Source organism: Artibeus jamaicensis, unplaced genomic scaffold (assembly GCF_021234435.1).
Source record: "Artibeus jamaicensis isolate MK-2021 breed Jamaican fruit bat unplaced genomic scaffold, CSHL_Jam_final scaffold_833, whole genome shotgun sequence".
Lineage (NCBI taxonomy): Eukaryota > Metazoa > Chordata > Mammalia > Chiroptera > Phyllostomidae > Artibeus > Artibeus jamaicensis.
In genome coordinates this window covers 13770200-13791505 of record NW_026522056.1, presented here as the reverse complement: position 1 = coordinate 13791505, position 21306 = coordinate 13770200, and the positions used below count along the sequence as shown (strand labels likewise).

At 39.5% G+C, this 21306-nt stretch overlaps 1 protein-coding gene across 1 annotated transcript in view; it reads right to left on the bottom strand.

Moving 5' to 3' along the window:
• Positions 1 to 1559: 1559 nt before the first annotated feature.
• PPP2CB (protein phosphatase 2 catalytic subunit beta) overlaps positions 1560 to 21306 on the bottom strand; it is a 32187-nt gene continuing 12440 nt past the window's right edge. The window contains exons 2-7 of the mRNA XM_037128752.2: positions 17260 to 17469; positions 15269 to 15442; positions 11349 to 11438; positions 11074 to 11235; positions 9051 to 9169; positions 1560 to 4468 (exon numbers count right to left, since the gene is read on the bottom strand). Of these exons, the coding sequence (XP_036984647.2) occupies positions 4396 to 4468; positions 9051 to 9169; positions 11074 to 11235; positions 11349 to 11438; positions 15269 to 15442; positions 17260 to 17469 (828 nt within the window). The 3' untranslated portion in view covers positions 1560 to 4395. The remainder of the gene's footprint in view (positions 4469 to 9050; positions 9170 to 11073; positions 11236 to 11348; positions 11439 to 15268; positions 15443 to 17259; positions 17470 to 21306) is intronic.

Genomic DNA, 21306 nt, shown 5'->3' with positions numbered 1-21306 from the left:
CTCTAATGACAGTGACTAAGGGTATTTTGTTTTCTCAAGAGAAGAAAATAAATAAAAAGCATAAAGTCATCTTTTCCTTAAACTGTAAAAGAAATAGGACATTCCCCTTTAAGGTGAGGGGCGGGGGTGTGTGACTAGCCTTAATTAGTTAATTGCACTGCTGGCTGAAATTGAGAGCCTAAAAATAAGAAATTTCAAACATAAAGCAGTTTGGGACTTTCACTTGGGATGTAGAAAGCGGCAAAAAACATTTCTTAAACCCCAACAAAAAACAATATAAAATCATAGTATTTTTGAGCTCGCAGCTGGCAGAGAGAGGCTGCAAAGCATCAGGGAAACTGGACTAGAGAGGACAATCCACCCGGAAGACGCAGGACAGTTTTCCCTGCTGTACAAGCCAATCAGGAAAACTCAGCGAAGATTTTCACAGGTTTCAAGGCCAAGTGTGGGTCACTGCATCACTTGGGAATGGGACTGGTTATTTAGTGTGTGGGTCTCAGTGCAAAATACAAATGCTGGCAGGACTCCCTGCTCAAAATTAAAGAGCTCAGGATGGTGACAGCACAGCGCCAAAGGCAGCACAAGGCCCTGCAAAGGGTGAGGCTGTGTGGGACTGCACAGGCCACACATCATGCAGCCAGTCCTGGCTGGGGGACTCAGGCACAAGAGGACTTTCCGCTCACCTGCAAGCTCTTCTCTGGCCTTCATCAGTGTTCACGAGGAGAGAGAGGTGTGCAGACGACCAGAGAAAGCCACCTCTGTGCAAACAGGGAGGTGGCTGCAGAGGGACACACTCAAAGCTCCACTAGCTTCTTGGGGTCAGTCAACCAAGTGCTACGGCCACAAGGACACTGGCAAGAGACCTGTTTCTGGAAAAGCAGTAAAAGCAAAATCCATGCGCCTCCTCCCAGGATACAGGCAGGTACTCAGTGCGGCTGGGGAGGAGCAGGTGCAGGGAACGACAGGTGTTTGCTACTGCTGGGGATGACTCAGCAAACCACCTCCCTGGACCCACCCCAGGTACAGGGCAGAGTCTGTCTGCCACAGGCAGGAGGAACGGTAACCCCAGCTCGGAGGCCAAAGCACAAAGGCACTGTCTGAGACTGAGGCGGATCTGGGACAACAGGACATCTCACCTGCTCCTACCACGAGCCTAGCACACATGGGAAGCAACAGCAGTCTACAAATGGCGAAGCTTAAGAGCAGGAAGAAGGGCCTCTCTCCGACACAGGGATGCGGGGACAAGGGAAAGTGGGCACAGGGGAAACCTAGCACCCCCGCCCCACTCTAAGCACAAGGTGACAGCAGCCAGCCCATCACAAGTAGAGTTCGTCTCTGGGTTCCAAGTCTCTGCGTAATGATAGAATTCTGCACCCTGTAAAAATACCCATAAAAAATGAATATGAAACACTTTTAAGACACAAAAGTTGAAGAAACCCATCACTGGCAGACTTGTACTACAAGAGACAGTCAAGTAAGTCTTTAATGCTGAAGAAAATTATACCAGGAGGAAATAGGAATTTACACAAAGACATGAAGAGCACTGGAAATAGTACATATTAACATGAGTAAATACATAAAAGTTTATTTAACTTCCTTTAAATTTAAGTCTAATTAATGTTCAAACAAAAGTAGTAATGTTATATAGGGTGTTTAATACATGTAAAAAAGCAAAATATATGACAACAGCACAGTGATAAGGGGTAAATGGAAGTGTACATTACAGGGTTCTTATGCTAAATTCTATGCAACATTACTTGAAGGTAGACAGTAAGATTTATACCAAAAATCCTAAAGTAACAGAACACAGTGATACAGCTAGTATGTCACTCAGGAGATAAATGAAAAATATTCCATTAATCCAAAGGAATTAAGAAAAAAATAATATATGGGGCAAACAGAAAACCAATACCAAGATGGCAGATGTGAATCTTTTCATGTACTTCTTAGCCATCTGTGCAGCTTCTTCCATGAAGTGTCTGTTCACATCTTCTGCCCATGTGACTGAATAGTCTCAGTGGTGAGAGTTCTCACAGAACATGGACACAAGTCCTCTATCAGATACATTTTGCAAATACTTTCTTGCAGAGTACTGTCTTTTAACTCCATCCTTTGAAGCACAAAAATTTTTATTTTTGGTTCAATAGGTTCAATTCACCAATTCTTTCATTTTCCATTCTTCCAGTGTAGTTATTTAGGAAATCTTTGCCCAACCCAAGGTCTGAAAGGGGTTGTTTTCTTGTACAAGTTTGTGTCAGGCCGTATGTTTGAATCTATGATCCATTTTTGGTGACTGTTTTTCTAAGGGAAGCATCTAAAGTCATCCTTTTCCGTGCAGATGTACAACTATTCTAACACTATTTGTTGAACAGACAAATCTGTCCCTCAATTAACTGCCTTGTTTTTGTTGAAAAACAATTTTCTCTAAATGTTAAGCATTTATTTCTGGACTTTCGATTCTGTTCATTGATCTATGTGTGTCCATTTACCCCTGTACTATACTGTCTCAAAAACTGTAGTTTTGCAATAGTTAAGTTTTCAAATAGGGAGATGAATGTAATTTTCTTAATTTTTCAAAATTTGGGTATTCTATGTTTTGTCCACATTTTTACAGAGTTTTTCTGAATTTTATCTTATAGAATTTAAGTTTCCTTTATTTCATCTTGGATCCTCATTTTTCAAATTTCAAATTGGCTTTCAGAAAGTTGTATTTTTGTTATTGACCTCTAAAATAACTGCACTGTAGTCAGATTTTAGTGTGACATAATCAATTTTTTAAAAAGTTTTTTGATATGTAACAATCGCCAATTTTTAGAAACCTGACAAGAATGTGAACTGTTAGGGTGCAGAGGTCTAGGTATGTTCATTACATCAAGCTTATTAAAATGTTACTCAAATCTTCCACATCTTTTTTGACTTAATAATAGAAAAGGAAGCTGCAACCTGCCACTGTAACGGGAACTTCAATTTGCCTCTGCATTTCTAAGGATTACTGTTTTTACCATAGTGAGGCTATTTTGGTGTGTGCACACAGGTAAAGGAAGTCTAACTTCATTTGCATTGACCCTCTGCTCTTCAATTTTATCACAAATCCACTTAATATTCGTATAACTACTTCAAATGTCCTTTGTTCAGTACTTTCTTGATCTATTGTATCTTTTTATTTTCAATCTACCCAACTCGCTTTGCTGTTGGTGTGTGTCTGATAATGGGTATATAGCTGGTTAAAAAACAAACAAACCACATTTGACCCTTTGTCTTTTAATTAGAGAATTCCATCCATTCACACTGATTATAATTTTCAGATATTTACAGTTAACTTCTACCACCTTTTCTTGTACAAACACATAGTTTTTCCTCTTGTGTCTTTCACCCCCAAACCGACTCCCCATTCTCTCCTCTACTATTGGGAATTTACATGTACATTTGTTTAGTGTGATTACTAGTATTTCTACTAAACTCTTTTGGAGATTAGTCATATATTTTGTTTTTTAAAAGAGTCTTCCCAGCTACGTAATATTCTACAGTTTTAGATACAATTCATAGTTAAAAACATTGAATACAATAACCCAAATTACCTAACAAAATGTTTAGGCTACAAATGACTTTTTCATGATCTAAAAGACATCAGGTCCTATTTAAATTTTTTCTCATAAGCCTTATACAAAGAACATTAATTTAAATGACCTCAACGCCACTGTTCATTACAAGATTTTATATCAAATTTTAAAATAATAAAAGTTTCATTTCAAGTATATCACAGTAAATCAATGTTTTTGTTTAAGATGAAAAGTTTATTTGCTCAGTACACCGCAGGGATGCAAGCGCCGTCAGACAAACACACAGTAATATGCCAATCGACGTAAAACCGTGATTCAGTTCAGATGAAGGGAAATGTCTTTAAATGTTATGACTACATACTTCCAAGAAGAATCTTTTCTTCAGTTAATTACACATTTCAGTAAAATAAAGGATAATGGATTAAGTGAAAGTTAGCTTGTGAATTTTTCTTAAAAATAAAATCCCAACTCTATTAATCCATGCCAGTTAAACACCGAAACTACAATGTCCAAGTAAGTGCCAAAGGAGATGAAGGGGTATTTTTGCTCTGACAGTCCAAAAACGTTCACTACAGACACGGCAGGCAGACTGTTAAGACCGACTCATCTGGAACTGCACTGCATTCCCGTCTCAGCGCTCATCGTGGCGCTCAGTGCTCGTGGCGAGGGTGGCATGTTTTGGTCCATGATACAGTTTAATGCCAAGACAGAGCCCAATTCCCAATCTGTTACAGATACGCACAGATTACTGCGGCTGAGTGTGAGTGTGTGAGTGTGTGTATTTTTAAGCCAGTACACTTCCACATACAAAGGCAGGATTTTCCCAGGGAGGAGTTTATAGGAAGTAGTCTGGGGTGCGCCGGGTAACGTGAGGCTCTCCACGACGAGGTGCCGGGTCAAACTGAAGGCTGTTGGTGGCAACAAACAAAACAAAACAAAACCAAAAACCCAACAGTTAAAGGATTTGAAGTTGTAAGCAAATGAATCAATGTTATGGCTGAAATGAACACGCCAGTGCAGGTGCTTTGCATGAAACTACCTCACAGAGCTACAGCGAAAATTTAAGCAGATAAAATGTTGAACTCAGGGCCCGGAATAAAAGGTTTGCAGTATCATCATCAGTTAAATGGAAGTGGTAAGAGCAGACATGCTTATTTTCTGCAAGACTTCGGGGCAAAGTATTCAGACTTTTACTATTAAGAAGGATGTTAGTTGTGGATGTTTTGTAGATAAACGCTGACCAATTCATTATTTTTATTATGAAAGGGTATTGGGTTTGACAGCACTTTTTCGGGCTTTACTGAGATGATCATGTGGTTTTTGTCCAATAAACTGTTTATTGCCCTGACTGATTTTCATGTTTTGAACAAACTTTACATTCCTAGGTTAAATCCCACTTGGCCATGGTGTATCATCTTTTTTATACACTGTTTCCTTCAGTTTGCTCATATTTGGTTGCAGATATCTGCATCTACATACATTGACAGTATTTAGCTGTAGTTTCCTTACAACGTCACAGATTTTGGTATTAGGGCTACACAGGCCTCTAAGAATGAGTTGAGAAGTAATCCCTTGCTATGTGACCGGCTGCCTCTTGCACGCACCCCAACCAGGGACTAGGCCTGCAACCTAGGCATGTGCCCTGACCAAGATCGAACTGGTGACTTTCATTTTACAGGACAAGGCCCAACCGTCAGAGCCACACAGTCAGGGCTTAATTCCTCTTTAAATATATGGTCAGTTTCCCACAGAAGCCAATGGGGCCTGGACTTTTTTTGCAGAAAGTTTAAAAATTATGACTTCAATTTCTTTACTTGTTACAATTATACTCAGATATTCTATTTCTAACTGAGTCAGTTTTGGAGGTTTGTCTCTCTGGGAATTTTCCCGTTTCACTCAGGTTACCTAATGTGTTGCCATCGAGTTTTCATGACATTCCCTTATAATTCCTTTCACCTCAGTCAGGTCATTAGTGATTCTGATCATGTGTCCTCTCTCTTCTTTTTTTGGCCAGCCCAGTTTTTTCATTGAAAAAAAAGTTAATGTACTTGGTTTAGTTGATTTTCTCTGCTGTTTTTCTGTTCCATTTCATTTTCACACTAAACTTTCCTTGCACGGGGTTTAGTTCACTTTTCTTTTTCTGGTTCCTTAATGCACCAAGTTAGGTTTCTGATTTGATATCTTTCTTGATTTTTACTATAGGCATTTACAGTATAAATTTTCCTAAGATCATGGTGTTTTCACAGTTATCCCCTAAGTTTTGGTACATTCTATTTTCACTTTCATTTTTCTCAAAGTATTTTCTAATTTCCCTTGTGATTTCTTCTTTAAACCATAGGCTATTTAGGAGTGTGCTAACTTTCACATGTTTATAAACTTTCCAGCTTCCCTTCTGTTATCTCTAATTTCACTCCATTGTATTTGGAGAACAGACTTTGTATGTAGATTCCAATCTTCTTAAATTGAGGCTTGGTTTATAGCCTGGCATATAACCAATCTTGGAGAATGTTCCACATGCATTTGAGAAGACTGTACTCTGCTGTTGGGAGGTGGAGTGTTCTGTAGATGTTAGGTACAGCTAGTGTTCAGTGTTTCGTAAGTCTATTTCTTTGTTGATCTTCTGCCTAGTTTTATCATTGAAAGTGGTATAATCAAGTCTCCAAAGATTATTGGTCAATTGTCTAGGTCTGTCTTTCTTCAATTCTTTTAATTTCTGCTCCATATACTGTAGGGCTCTATAGTTCAGTGCATGCTTTACAGGGGGTCTCTTCTCCCAGTCGTGGGACTCTCACCATTATGAAATATGCTTTATGGCTAGTAACAATTTTTTAAAGATGCTATTTATTTATTTTTAGACAGAAGGAAAGAGAGGGAGAGAAACATCAATGTGTGGTTGCCTCTCTCATGCCCTGTAGTGGGGACCTGGCCCACAACCCAGGCATGTGCCCTGACTGCAAATCAAACCAGTGACCCTTTGGTTCGCAGGCTGGCACTCAATCCACTGAGCCACACCAGTGAGGGTGCTAGTAACAATTTTTTATTTTGAAATCTGTTTAGTCTGATATTTCATCCAGTCCAATGTTCCGATGGTTGCTATTTGCATGGTGTTACCTTTTTCCACCATTTTACTTTTAACTTATCTATACTTTCGAATGTAAATTGTTTCCTGTACACATCCAATAACTGCATTTTAAAAAAGAAACCCTGATAATCTCTGCCTTTTGTTTGCAGTGCTTAAATTGCTCACATTTAGTATTATTGCTATGACTGAATTTGTATCTTCCATTAAAAATGTGTCTTCTTTAGCTTTTAGTTTCTGCTTTATTATACTGACTTAACTCTAGTGCATTATAGAAATTTACTCCTATGTAGTATATATAACTCCTTTCGTTTGCCCTCCCTTTTTTGCTATTGATGTTATTATACACAGTATATCTACATACATTACAAACCTCCAAAATACTTGTAATTTTACATAATCTGATGACCTTAAACACACAGAGAAAGGAGAGCAAGTATATATTTATAGATTGTCATATTAACCTCATTTTTGTTTTCTTCATGTTCTTCCTTAGGATTCAAGTTACCATCTAGTGTTAACTTTTTTACTTCAATAAGCTTTACTCCCACCCATCTCCTCTGTCCTGTTATCGTCGAATATACTATATTTGCATGTATTTCCTGTAAATCCAACTGTACCACAAATCTATCCACACCGTGCACTGTGACTGGTTTTAACTGTTAAGAAAGCTGCAACCGCATGTCTACGACAGCCACCGTGTGCGTGCGTGTGCATTTGATTTACTTCCTCCCGTTGTTTGCTTTCAGCCTGGAGTAGACCCTTTTGGCATGTCTGCTAGTATTGAATTTTCTCAATTTTGCTTATCTGGGAACATTTTTCTTTTGCAGTTGTTTTGAAGTTTTGCTGGATGTACGATCTTGACTGAGTTTTTTATTTTCCGCACCTTGAATGAAGATATTGTCCCACTGCCTTTCTGACGAGACCGTCAGCTGATTATCCTATTCAGGTTCCCTTCCCCAAGTCATTTTTCTCTTACTGCGTCCCAAGATTCTTTCTTTTAGACTTTTAGCATTTTAACTGTGACGTGCTGGGCACAGATTTCTTTGAATTTATCCAAGTTAAAGTTAGTTGAGCTTCTTGGATGTGCAAATTAATTTCAATGTTTATCAGCAAATTTAAGAAGTTTTCGGTCGTATTTCTTCAAATACTCTTTCTCCCCTCCCCTTCTGGAACTTCTGTGCACTGACACTGATGTGCCTGAACCGGCCCCATGTTTCTGAGCTCTGGTCACTTGCCCTTCACTGTTTCTGCCTGTTAAACACCCCCTGCCCTGCTCCTTCGCTGCTGCAGGCATCATGTCATGAGAGTGATGTGAGCCCTCATAATTGGTTTCTCCCACGATACTCACTGTTTTCAACAAAATACTGAGGCTTGAGATTCCCTACCCTCTGTTCCAGGTAAGATCAGTCCCATCAGTCAGAGCTGAGGAACGTTTGGTTCTGCCTCTCACCCTGAACAGAGCTTCTATGCTGCTGCTTTGGTGCTGTTTCTGCCCCCATCCCCCCTTATTTTATTTTTTCCTTTTTGCCGAAGCTAGTGTGCATAGGTCCTGTTACCCGTGTCTTTTTAAAATTGAGATGTAATTGGTATATCATTCTCAGGTGTACACATAATGCTTCAATAATGCATATGTACACTTTGAGAAATGAGCTCTACAATATGTCTAGCATCCATCGGCACACATTGTTACAAAGTTTTTATCTTGTGGTGATAACTTTTAAGATCTGCTCTCTTAGCAACTTTCGAATATACAGCACAGTGTTAACTAGTCACCATGCTCTACGCCACACCCCCCCATTTCACCACTTCCTGGTGACACCCCCCGTTCCCTGAGCAGGACCCAGCATTCTCACTCTGCCGCGCACACCGGAGGAGACCTTCCACCCCAGGAGCGAGGCGGGGGACGAGCATCCCAGCCTGCTGGACGGCACCCCCCAGGGATACAGCTTCTGTAACCCAGGACGGGGCAGGCGTGCTGTGCTGGCTTAGGGCCCCCCGGGGATAAGACTGGGAGCTAGGAAAGGGCAGAGCCCCCCTTCTTGTCCACACCCACGCACAGTGGAGTGTCCGGTGTAGTTTCCACACAAGGGATCCAGGACTAGGGGCAGGGAGTCCACTGTGGCTCAGATTCCACAGACTGGCTGCTACTACTGAGATTTAATAGATTTTCTAGAATAAGTGTTTCTCTATTTGCAGTATATACTTAAGACAATTTCCAAAAATTTGAAATACTTGTTCAAAAGAAGTTTCTCCTGTTACACAGTTGTTTTCATTGGGGAGAGAGTTTACCACATTTCTCACTCCATTATTCCAGAAGCAGAAATCCTCTACCTTCCATTTTAATAACCTGTATTTTTAATTTTCCTTCTAAAAGTGGTCACATACAACTGAAATGTACAGTTACTTACAAGGAATATTTTAGCGTGTCATCCAATTCCATGATAGCAGCCTGGTTCCCACAGCGATAGCAGTAGTTGGGCGCACTGAAAATGGTGACCACGTTCCGGTCATGGCACCAGTTGTACCCCTGCAGCATCCAAACAACAGTATCATCACCATAAAGTTGTAATCTCAACACAGAGAAATCTAAACGTACACGCTGCAAGTCTGTCCTGTGGAAATGCAGTCTTTGAAGTGACCTCACACAGTGTCCATCTCTAGTATCGTGCACCTGCATGGAACACTGTCGACGCAGTTTTATCATCACGTGGAGCTCAGTGCAGGCCCTGTTTTGGGTTAACGTACGGCTGCGATGTCAGCTAGGATCTGCACTCAATTCCTCCCACCATTATGGCAGATTTTCTTTCTTTTTTTAAACTTATTTTTAGAGAGAAAGAAGGGGGGCAGGAGAAAGGAAAGGGGGGGCAGAGACAGAGAGAGAAAGGGAAACGCGGACTTGTTTTCCCACTTTTTTAAGCACTCATCAGTAGCTTCCTGTATGTGCTTAACTGGAGACTGAAGCGGCAACCTCAGCAATTTCTGACAATGCTCTACGCAACTGAGCCACGCGGCCAGGGCGGCAGATTCCTTGTCGCTTGTGTCGATTTCTGCTTTATGTATTTTGAATTTATTATTAGGTAAATACAGGCCAGTTTTCTCTAGTAGTGACCTCTTTTTTATTTCTAATTATACCTTTGTCTTAGAGCCCGTTCTGATTCATATTATTGGCTGTACTTTGACCATTTACCTGATACACCAGCACACCATTTTCCACTCCTTACTTCTAGTGTGTGGTGTCATTATGTTCCATGTAAATCCCAAATGTAAATCTCAAATAGCAGCTGAATTTTGATTGTTTTATCTGAGTCTCTTCTTTTACAGAAATAAAAATTTTCATCCGTTTAACTTTTTAATATTTACTGATATAATTAGATTTATTATCTTCATAAGAATTTATGTTCTCTATTATGTTCTCCTCCTCCTCTTGCCTTTACTGGCTTTGTAAAGTGTCCCCTTACATTTTGAAGCTACTTCCTAGTGGTTTGGAAGGGCTGTATTCTATTTATTTTCCTTTAGTGTTTACAAAACAGTAACACCACAGTAGAAAAACCTGGCAGGCATCTACATAACTAAGTGACCCAGGTAAAACCACCTGCTGTGGCATAAACACATCTTGTGACCTCAGACGTGAGGCACAGAAAAGGACACAGTGTCATTATGTGGTTTACCCACCAAAACACGCCTGGAATCAAAAGCTGTAAGGAAGCGTCAATCAAATCACAAATGAAAAACATTTATACAAGATAAAATTGTTTGTACTTTTCAAAAAAATGTCAAGATTACGTAAAACAAAGAAAATCTGAGGAATTATCTCCACGTCAAAGGAGACCACCTGCAGCATGATCCTGGATTAATTACATAAACATATATCCAATTACATTTTGTTATAAAAGCCATTAGTGATATAGTTAAAATTTGAATAGAGTGTTTAGGTTAGATAATAGTACTACATCAAGGCAAATTTACTGACTGTAATAAATATAGTATGGTTATATAAGAGAAAAGTCCTTATTTTTACAAAACACACATGGAAATCTGGGGGTAAAAGACCATCATATCTGCAACTGAGAGTCAAACGGTTGAAAAGAAAATAATGTGTGTAAGGGAAGGGGAGGAACAAAGAAACAGAACAGCAAAGCAAGTATTAAAATATTTGTATTTGTGGAATCTGACTTTAGGAAATAAAGGAATTATTTGGTACTGTTTTTGCAACTTTTCTCTAAGTCTAAATTAATCTCAAAAGTGAATTATAATCTTGCTCCAGCAAACTAATACTTTTGCTGCCTGCTACGGCCCGGCCAGCCAAGTCTTTTCTCCTTCTCAGATAACGCTGAAGACAGTCTCTGCTATTCTAAGGCACGAAGGCTTTGTTACAGACATACACATATTTATCTGAAATAAAGATCGTCCTCCTGTAGGAAAAGGACGTACCTCCATCACAAGCTGGTGAGCACGAGAAACCAGTGTGAGACCGTTGGCATGATTAAATGTTTCGGAAATGTCTTGTCCAAACGTGTAGCCAGCACCGCGCGGTGAAATACCCCATCCGCCGCGATCGTCCGGGTCTGACCATAACAGATCACACATTGGGCCCTGGTCAAGAAAAGTAAGGTCATGCTGTAAATTATTAGCAGTCACGTTTAAGTAATTAAGCTTTACTGCAATGTGGCTGTATTTCTTTTTCATCTAATTTAAACTAAGTTTACCTCATGTGGAACTTCTTGTAAACGATCCAGGGCTCTTATGTGATCCAGTGTGTCTATGGACGGAGAGAGGCCACCGTGGAGGCAGAATATCTGTTCATGAATTTCAAAATAATTGGATTAGTCGCTAAAAATTAATGCAAAGTAAGTAGTGAGTGTAAATGCCAATCCTAACAGCTCTTTTCAAAATAAAGTTTAAAAGTATTCACTGTGGAGAATTTATAAGATATGATGAAAAAGGAAACAAAAATCACATCAGAGAGAGATGTTAACATTTCAATGTATTTTTCTGGTCCTTTTTTCTTTAACATTCCAGGTGTTTTATGCAGTGTTTATCCCTTTCTCTGGTGATGAGACCCGGGTCCTGGTGGCCCATCGCAGCCTCCTCCCTCGGTTGCCACCGTGTGAAGTTTCCCCCTCACCACAAAGACCCCGCCGGCCCTGCCCCTGGGGCCAGCAACTTTTCAGTTTGCTTTGACTTTTCTGAGTGCAAAATCATGTTTGCAAATTTTTTTTTTCTCTTCTTTTCAGTGTTTTTAACCTTTTAAATTCTTCTTACTGCTCAGTATACTGGCTCGAATTTCCAAAACAAAATTAAATAATGCAAGCTAGCGTTTTTGTGTGATTTTTTGTTTTGATTTTTTGTAAAACATCTATTCCCAAGCACAACCTCTAGGGATTTGTAATCAAATTTACAGAGATTTTTCCTCCTGATTTTCACGAGACGGTTTCTGATATTTTGCTAGTAAGTACAGTCAGTGTAAGTTTATCTGATTCAATATTATTTTACTCCTAATGACTTAAGTTTTAAATAAATAATACAGGACTTTTTTCCAACAGTTATGGTCTGATTTGGGTTCTCTGTGCTTGCCATGTCTAGTGTGGTATCAGGGTTACCCCGGCTGGATGGAGTGGTCTCAAACTCCCGTCCTTCCCCCGAGCTCCGGAACACAGAAATGGTGTGTGTGTACTTCAATGAGGGCGAGATTAGCATAGAAACGATCTAGATCCAGTTGCTTTCCCAGCTTCTTCTAAGTTGGATGGTCTACTTACACTGATCTAATTTCCTCAAAAACAAGTTAATATTTTGCTGTAACAAATTTCACCCATGCTTCCAAGTTTACTGAAACGATGCCGTGTCTGTCACTGCACTGCGTACGCACCCCCGTATTTAGAGTAAGGCCTTATTTCTTATTCTCAGTGTTTCATGCGACCTGAACGCCCTTGTTTTCTCCTAGATCAGTTTTGACTATTACATTTCTTTTTTAGCAGCCTTTTCCAACACTGCTTTTGGCCACACTGGTCAACTCTACTTCTTTTTATACACATCTGTTTTTATATTTAATTAATCCTATAAGTTTACTTTGCTCTTTCATTCTTTGAGCTAAATGTTTATAACATTATTTCCTATTTTTGTACAAAACAAATGTAAGGATATGCACTTCCTTGCATTTCACCCCTTGTTTACATCATAAAGTTTCAGCCTGAACCACACTTCACTATCATAAGAAATTATTTGGATTTTCACTTTTTATTTTGAGTACAGGTTGAAGACTCTAAGTCCCCAAGCAGATTTTTCTTTTCTACTGAATTTCTAGTCTGACTTTTGCCCTACTACTTAAAATTGAAGACGGTCACTTAACACATGATATAAAAATAGATGGAGAGGTGGACAGATAAATGGAAAGAAATGAAGTAGGAAAGAAAGAATGAATGAGTGAATGAATATGTGGAAAGATTATCTGGTTTCTGTTTGTTGGGTACCAATATGCCAAAGGCTATTTACTGTGTGTATCTGTTACACAAGCTTCTCCCATTGTCCGTATACCATATATACGTATTTAATTTCTATCCACTTCACTTTTGAGGTATACAACATCTTCCCACAACATTTTATAAACAATAACCTGTCACTCATGGTGTGTATATTGGCTGTTTTGTTCTTTAAAAGAACTGTGATAAAAAAGATCCATGGCCCAAAGAAGGTAAAAGGCTGAGAGCAAATATACATAACTTAACTGAAACACCGTCTAAAGGCTCTACTAATGCACCATTTAAAAAGCCAGATTCACCATCAACACAGACTGTGTCCTTCTAAAATAATTTTGTCCATTAATTACGTTAATAAAGACTACGCTGACTTTTAAAATAAAAACAACCTTAATTAAAATTTAACACCCTTTAATACCACTTTGTTTTCCATGGATGGACCTGGAGAGTATTATGCTAAGTGAAATAAGTTAGTCAGAGAAAAACAAATACCATATGATTTCACTTGTACATAAACTCTAATGAATAAAATAAACAAACAAGAAATCTTATTTATCTAAGCTTCAGCAAAGTATTTTCGTTTTTTAAAAAAATTTTATTGTAATTTTTCCACTACCAATTAGTCCCCTTATACACCACTCCCCCTGCAATCACCACACTCTTGTCCATGTCCATGAGTCCTCTTTCCTTTTCCTGCAATCCCTTCACCCCAGAACTTCTCCGGCCCTAGCTGTCCTCCTGCTCTCCATCTATGAGTCTGTCTCTATTCTGCTTGTTAGTTCAGTCTGTTCATTAGATTCCACATACGAGTGAGATCATGTGGTATTTGTCTTTCTCTGACTGGCTTATTTCACTTAGCATAATGTTCTCTTGGTCCATCCATGCTGTCACAAAGGGTAAAAGTGTCTTCTTCTTCTTCTTTTTTAATGTATGGCCAAGTAGTATTCCAATGTGTAAATGTTCCATAGTTGTTTTATCCACTCATCTACTGATGGACACTTAGGCTGCTTCCATATCTTGGCAACTGTAAATAATGCTGCAATGAACACAGGGGTGCTCATGTTCTTTGCAATTAATATTTTGGGTTAACAAACAAAATTTTTAAAAATACCACATTGTTTTCTTTCATTTTAGCAAGTGTAGGCAAAAGGTTGTCCGTCTAAATTAATTACCACGCTCCAAAATCACGGCTGGGAACATGTGGTCTGTCAGGATCACACAGAAAAGGTCCTAACCAGATTATACTCCCACAAGCAGTCCGAGATGGTCTGCTACACCCCTGACAACTCTGGGATTTTATAGTTTAAGAATTGTAGTTACATAGTATGTTTTGTATTTATATTAAAATCAGTTCAAGCTCACAGGGATTACATCTATACACTGGGATAATAGGAAACAATTTTTTTCTTGTACTTGTGAATGTTTTTATTTTTACAGTATGTCTGTAATATTTGTTATAGGTAGAAATAAAGCATTCATTTCTTAGTAAAAAAGTCTAATACACAGTATTACTGCTGGCAATTTCCATGAAAATTGGAATAAAAAGTTATTAATAGTAGACAGCAAACCCTCATATGTGAAAACACTTTTAAAAGAACAGCTTTGCTTTACTATTATTATTTGTTAGGGTCTTAATCATCCATTTACCATATATATATATTTTTTAAATATTTTATTTATTTACTTTTTAGAGAGAGGGGAAGGGAAGGAGAAAGAGTGGGAGAGAAACATCAATGTGTGGTTGCCTCTCGTGAGTCCCCTGCTGGGAACTGGCCTGCAACCCAGGCATGTGCCCTGACTGGGAATCGATCCGCGATACTCTGGTTCGCAGGCCCGCGCTCAATCCACTGAGCTATGCCAGCCAGGGCCCATTTACCATATTTTATTATAATAAAGTATAATGGCATATTATCTGGCCAAAAGATTTGAACACGTATCTGATAACATGAAAATTTGGTGGTCTCAATATGCATAAATCTTATGCAAGTCCCTGTTCTAAAATCTTTATAAGAGAAAGACCCCCCCCAAAAACAGCCAAAAAGATGAAAAAAACACATCATATAATTAAGACCCCCTACCACTAGGAGAAAATCTTTCCCTCCTTTTATTCCGTCCCAACCCCCAACCACCCAGAAGAGCACACACATACACACCTGTCCATCTACTAAAGCTGTAAGTGGAAGATAATCAAACAGATCTGTAAAGTATCTCCAGACATTGGCATTTCCGTACTTTCGTAGGCATTCATCATAAAAGCCATATACTTGGGTAATTTGTCGGCTTTCATGGTTTCCTCTCAATATTGTAATGCGTTCTGGGTAACGCACCTAAAGGAAAAGCAAACAAACAAAAAACAAAGAGGAAAAAAACATGGTGTGAACCAGTGACATGTTAAATATATAAACCTATGACCCACTTCTTTAAATCAGTCTTTTGCCTGTAAGTTAAATGTTACATGTTTTTCAGAGTAAAAAATGTTCTCATTCATAACCATTGATTAAATTATGATGAAATATTTTGTGTAGACATACTTCTTTATCACTATTTGGAATCCTTATTAACTGATACCTGTATTACTGTAATACGTGTATGTGATTCTTTCTTGCAAACACCTTTATCCTCAGACTATCACTGGTCTTCTAAATCTAGGAACAGTGTGGCTTCTACTCCTGAAGAAAGGTCAGAGACCTGAGACGAACTCCTGTACAGACCAACTTCTCCCCCCTTTTCAACTTTTATTTTCCATGAGAAGATTGTATTTGCCAACAAAAATAGGCCTTTGCCAAATCTAAGCAAGATTTCAAATGTATTAATAATCTTTTTTCCATAACAAAATATAGACACACACTTTAAAGCATACTATTTGGTTGGGAATATGTCTGATAAGTTACAAAAAGCACTGGATTCTGTAAACCAAATTAACCAAAAACTGCAAACACACAATTCCACCCATGTATATTCACTAAGCATCCATTATATATGTCCAGGCTTAAACTCAGTGCTTAAAATGAGGTGAGGTCTCCACAAGTGCAACATTCTACAGGAGTTCTGCGCTTTAGGGACTAATCTCACTAAAGAGGTCTGTGAACTAAATAATGGGAGGCAACATGCCGCTACATAGCATAAATAAGGGGTGAGACAACTCTTCATAGTAACTTCAAGCAAAAGAGTGAGGCTAAAATGGTCGAAGACTTCATGGAAGAAGAACTGGAGTTGAGTCTCGGCGTAAGGGGTAAGAATTCACAAAGTAATCCCGTGAAGAAATTGAATAGAGACAGACTGAGCAATGAAATACTCTGATTTGATTTGCTACCAACTACTGGCAGGCAAATCGAGGCCACAGTCCAGAGGGGCCAGGCGAGGACTTTGAGCTTGAGTCTATTCACAACATGACATCACTAAAGAATTTGGGTGGGAGCAGGGAAGTGACAAGATGAAAATGTTAAAGAGATTTAATCAGGCAGCATATGCAAGAATTTGGAGGGGTCAGATCTAGGAAGCAGAAATATTAGTTACTAATATTACTGCTATGGCAATAATCAAGGTGGAATGCTAAAATGCAATCTAGGTGGAGATAGTGAAAACAGAAAGACACAGGGATAACAGACTTCTTAAGGCCGAGAATTTTAAAAGACTAGTTTAAAAAAAAGAGACTTGTGCCCTGGCTGGGGTGTAGCTCAGTGGACTGAGCATGGGCCTGCAAACCAAACTACCGTGGTTCGATTCCCAGTCAGGGCACATGCCTGGGTTGCAGGCCGGTTCCCAGCAGGGGACACACGAGAGGCAACCATACATTGATATTTCTCTCACTCTCTCCTTCCCTTCCCTTCCCCTCTAAAGATAAATAAGTAAAATCTTAAAAAAAAAAAAAGACTTGTTAATTGACTATAAACATGAAGGATAGTAGACTAAGTCAAAAATGATCCCAAGACTTTGGCTATGGATTCCCCAAGAGAAGGATTTACCAGAAGTCACCAGGAAGGTTTAATGTATTATTCTCATCTCTCTTTTAAAAGGTATAAAAATCTACTATTAAGAGTTATAAACTGAATGAATTGTTAAGTAAAACAGATAATATGCGATACTGCCACTGTTTCCTTTTGCTGGTTTAAAGCTTGAAAAACACCAAGTTTCATTAACGCACCTTTAATGCTACAAGAAGAGTCACAGTCTCCACGGAATAGTAACCTCTGTCCACATAGTCGCCCATGAACAGGTAGTTTGTATCTGGGGATTTTCCTCCAATCCTAAAGAGTTCCATAAGATCATGGAATTGACCATGAACATCTCCACAGACGGTAACAGGACAACGAACCTCTTGTACATTTGACTCTTTTGTTAAAATTTCCTTAGCCTGTCAGGAAAAGAATATCAACAATTAAAAAAAGATTCTATCACAAACTTAAAGGCATCATTCTTTATGTATTAAAATAAAATGTGGGGGGAAAACCTGAAATGCGCCTTATAAAATCATAAAACTAAAACCCCCAATGAGATGCCACTTTACACCCAAGTAGGATGGCTAAATCAAATAGATGATAACAAGTGCGCGCGAAGGAGGATGTGGAGAAACTGGAAGTAGCGCACATGCTGTCGGCGAAATGTAAAGTGGTGCATCCACTGTGGAACGGTCAGGCAGATCTTCAAGTTGAAAAACAAAATTACTGTATGATCCAGCAATTCCACTCTTAGATACACGCTTAAAAGAAATGAAAAGTTATGTTTACACATGTTCCCACAGCATTATTCGCAATAGGCGAAAAGTGAAAACACTCAAATGTCCATTAATTTGTGGATGGATAAATAAAATGGATACTATTCAGGGATTAAAAAAAAAAAGTACTGATACGTTCTACAGTGTTGAAAACATGACACACTAGTTCCCCATTATCCACAAGGTTCCAAGACCCCAGTGGATGCCAGAAACTGTGACGGTACCAAATCCTACAGAATCAATGTGTTTTTTATACATACATAACTAAAATAGAACAATTATAATAATACACCGTGATAACAAAGTTAATATGGTCAGTCATTTAAGGGGACTCTTTGCTGGAGTCTTCTCACAGGCTCGAAGCTTTCTGGCACAACATGTTGTCATCCACTGGAACGTGCTTTCTGTTCACGTCTTCCACACACAAATTTCATGGCTTATCCCTCTGAACTAAGCACCTTTCATGCTCTGTGTCTGTGACTTTTGCAGTTTGAGGTGGGACACCAAAACCAGCATGGCTTTCTTTTCCCTTTTTCACAATTCCATGCATAGAAGATTCATTCTTGGCACAGACCTCTGCAACCTTGGTACATGCTTTTCTTCCATGCTTTATTAAATGAAAACTTTCACCTTTTCACTTAAAGGAAGCACTTTAAGACTTCTCCTTGGCCTATCTATGCTTGGCCAGCATCACTACTCTTGCACTTGGGGCCATTACTAAGTATAGTAGGTGACTTGAACACAGCACTGCGACACCTCAACAGTGGATCTGATCGCCACGATGGCCACTGAGCAATTCACACGAGAGGAGGGTGTGCCGCATGGAGGTGCTGGACGAAGGAGGGGGTCGAATCCTGGAGGACACGAGAGATTTCATCATGCTCCTCAGAAAGGTGTGCAATTAAAACTTACAAACTGTTTATTTGGTCTATGGTTGACCTTGGGTAACCACCTGTGGAAAGTGAAACCATGGATGTGTGTGAGGGTGGACTACTGTATTAAGTGGAAGGAGGCAGTCACAAACTGTCATACACTGTATGACTCTATTAACCATGAATGTCCATAATAGACAAATCTACAGAGACAGGAAGTAGACTGACTGGTGGCTGCCTGGGACTACGGAGTCTGCGGGAGGGCTTAATGGCTAAGGGTACACACAGGGCTTCTTCTGGGGGTGATGAAAATATGTTCTATCTGTGAATGTACTAAAAGCCACTGAACTGTACACTCTAAATTGATGAATTGTATGGAATTATAAGAATTACAGCTTAATAAAGCTGTTTTTTAAAAAGATAATCATAAGAAAAACAAATTATTCATATTCTTTTACAAAGAAACATTCTCTCACCAATTCATAAGCGAAACTCCAACTTCTTTATTTGAACTGTTTCATATTTAATGGGGCAAGTTAGAATATATCCTAATAAGGCCCTGACTTATATAGAGTTTATATATAAACAAGACAAATTAAATGTACAGACTAAATTCAAGTTCATTACACCTTGTCTATTTACCACCTTTGCCTAATAGGGAAAAGATCCCAGAATCATAAAAAAATAATTTAAAAAAGGCCTCTGAAGGTCTGTAATAAAACAGGTATAATAAAAGTATATCTACCTTTCCATCAGCCCCCAGAAGAATCTATTAGGCCTCAGTCTGGGCCTCTTTCCTTGTGCTGTACAAAACTGTAGTGACTGTTTATCGCATGCCCAGGCACCAATGGAAAACCGTGATGGACAAGAGATGTGGGACTAATACGGACTACAAACTAGTGAGAAACAGCCTCCCCGTGACAGTGATGGCAGCGAAAATGACACTGGGCGACAAAAGGCAAACCCTCAGGGTGAGGCCGACAGCAGAACATAGCAGAGGACAGCCACCATGGGTGGGAGGGTAAAATTTTAGGGACATTTTGCTGCTCCCCCGGGGCTTCGATAATCTGAAGAGCATTTAAAGACATGCATTTTGTTTCTCTACACATAAACTTCCCATTTCTCTGTATCTTTGTCAACACGCTTTACCATTCCTGTCAATCAGTGAGTACACAAGTTATATTTTAATTTGCACCTGACACTTTTTAAAATGCAGCTTGTTATGTTTACTGGTCACTGGATTTGTGTGTGTGTGTGTGTGTGTGTGTGTGTGTGTGAGAAATACCTACTCACGAAATTAGCCTGATTTTCCTACTTGGTTGTTTGTATGCCCCCTACTGATCTGTACTAGTTTTGTTGATTTTTAGCATTAGAAATATTTACCTTGTACTGGTTTTATGCATTTTAAGTATATTCTCACAGTCTGGGGCTGGTGTTTTCATTCTGCTTAGTGCTGCTGAAGTTTTGTGGTTGTTTCCAAACTTTAAAATAGCCAAATCTACCACTCTCCTCCCTTTACGGTCTGTGCTATTTTGGTCTTGTTTTAGAGACCGTAGCCTGCGCAGAAGTCAAAAATGCACTCCTGTACTTTTATCTCAGAAGTTTTTGCTTTCACATTTTACGAGTCTTTAACCCAGAGTTGTAATCGTATGGTAGACAATCTTTTGTTGTATGGCATAATGCAGGGATTCGTTTCAATTTTATTACTCCTAATGATTAGCCAACTGGCCCAGCATTATTCCACGGTGCCATCCTTTCCCCACTAATTTGTAATGTCACCTCTGCCAAGCTTTTGTAAAGAACTATGTCTGTGTCCTGATTTCTAAGACCTGGACACAACCCTGCAACCCCCTCAGACTGTCTTCACGGCCTTTTTTCCTGAGGGAGCTGCCTAGCTCCCCAACTGCTCCACCAGCCGTCCAGGGAACCTCACCGTCGGTTCCCTGGATGTTTCCCTTGCCCAGCAGCGGAGCTGTCTAGAGTCTACGCTGAAGCTGTGGACCTGCTTGGCCCTGGTTCTATCTATGCTGAGCTGCTGCTCCGCTTCCAGACACGGATGGAATGCCACAGGCGGGATGTGGGACCTGGCTTCTTGAGCAGGTGCTGAGAGCTGGATGGATATTGTGTTAGTCACCTCTCCAAGGAGTGAACCTGAACTAGTGGGAAGAGGGAGAAAAGAGGGAACCAGGGAAAGAAATTTCCCTCTAAGGTAACATATCATATTGCATTGCTTCACAGCTTCTCCCACCTTCTTTTTTTCCCTTCACCCTACTTTCTTGGGTTTGCACCCCCCATATAAAGTGTCAGCTCTTTAACCCCTGCCTCTCATTTCATTTTCATTGGTCCCCCACCCTTCTGTCAGTAACAGACAGGTTTAACTACTATAATATAATAACTGGGCCCTGGCTGGTGTAGCTCAGTGGACTGAGCAGGGGCTGTGAACTAAAGGGTCACAGGTTCAATTTCTAGTCAGGGCACATGCTTGTGCTGCAGGCCAGGTCCCCAGTAGGGGGTGCGTGAAAGGCAACGACACACTGACGTTTCTCCCCCTCTTTCTCCTTCCTTTCCCATTTCTCTAAAAATAAATAACATCTTAAAAAAAAAG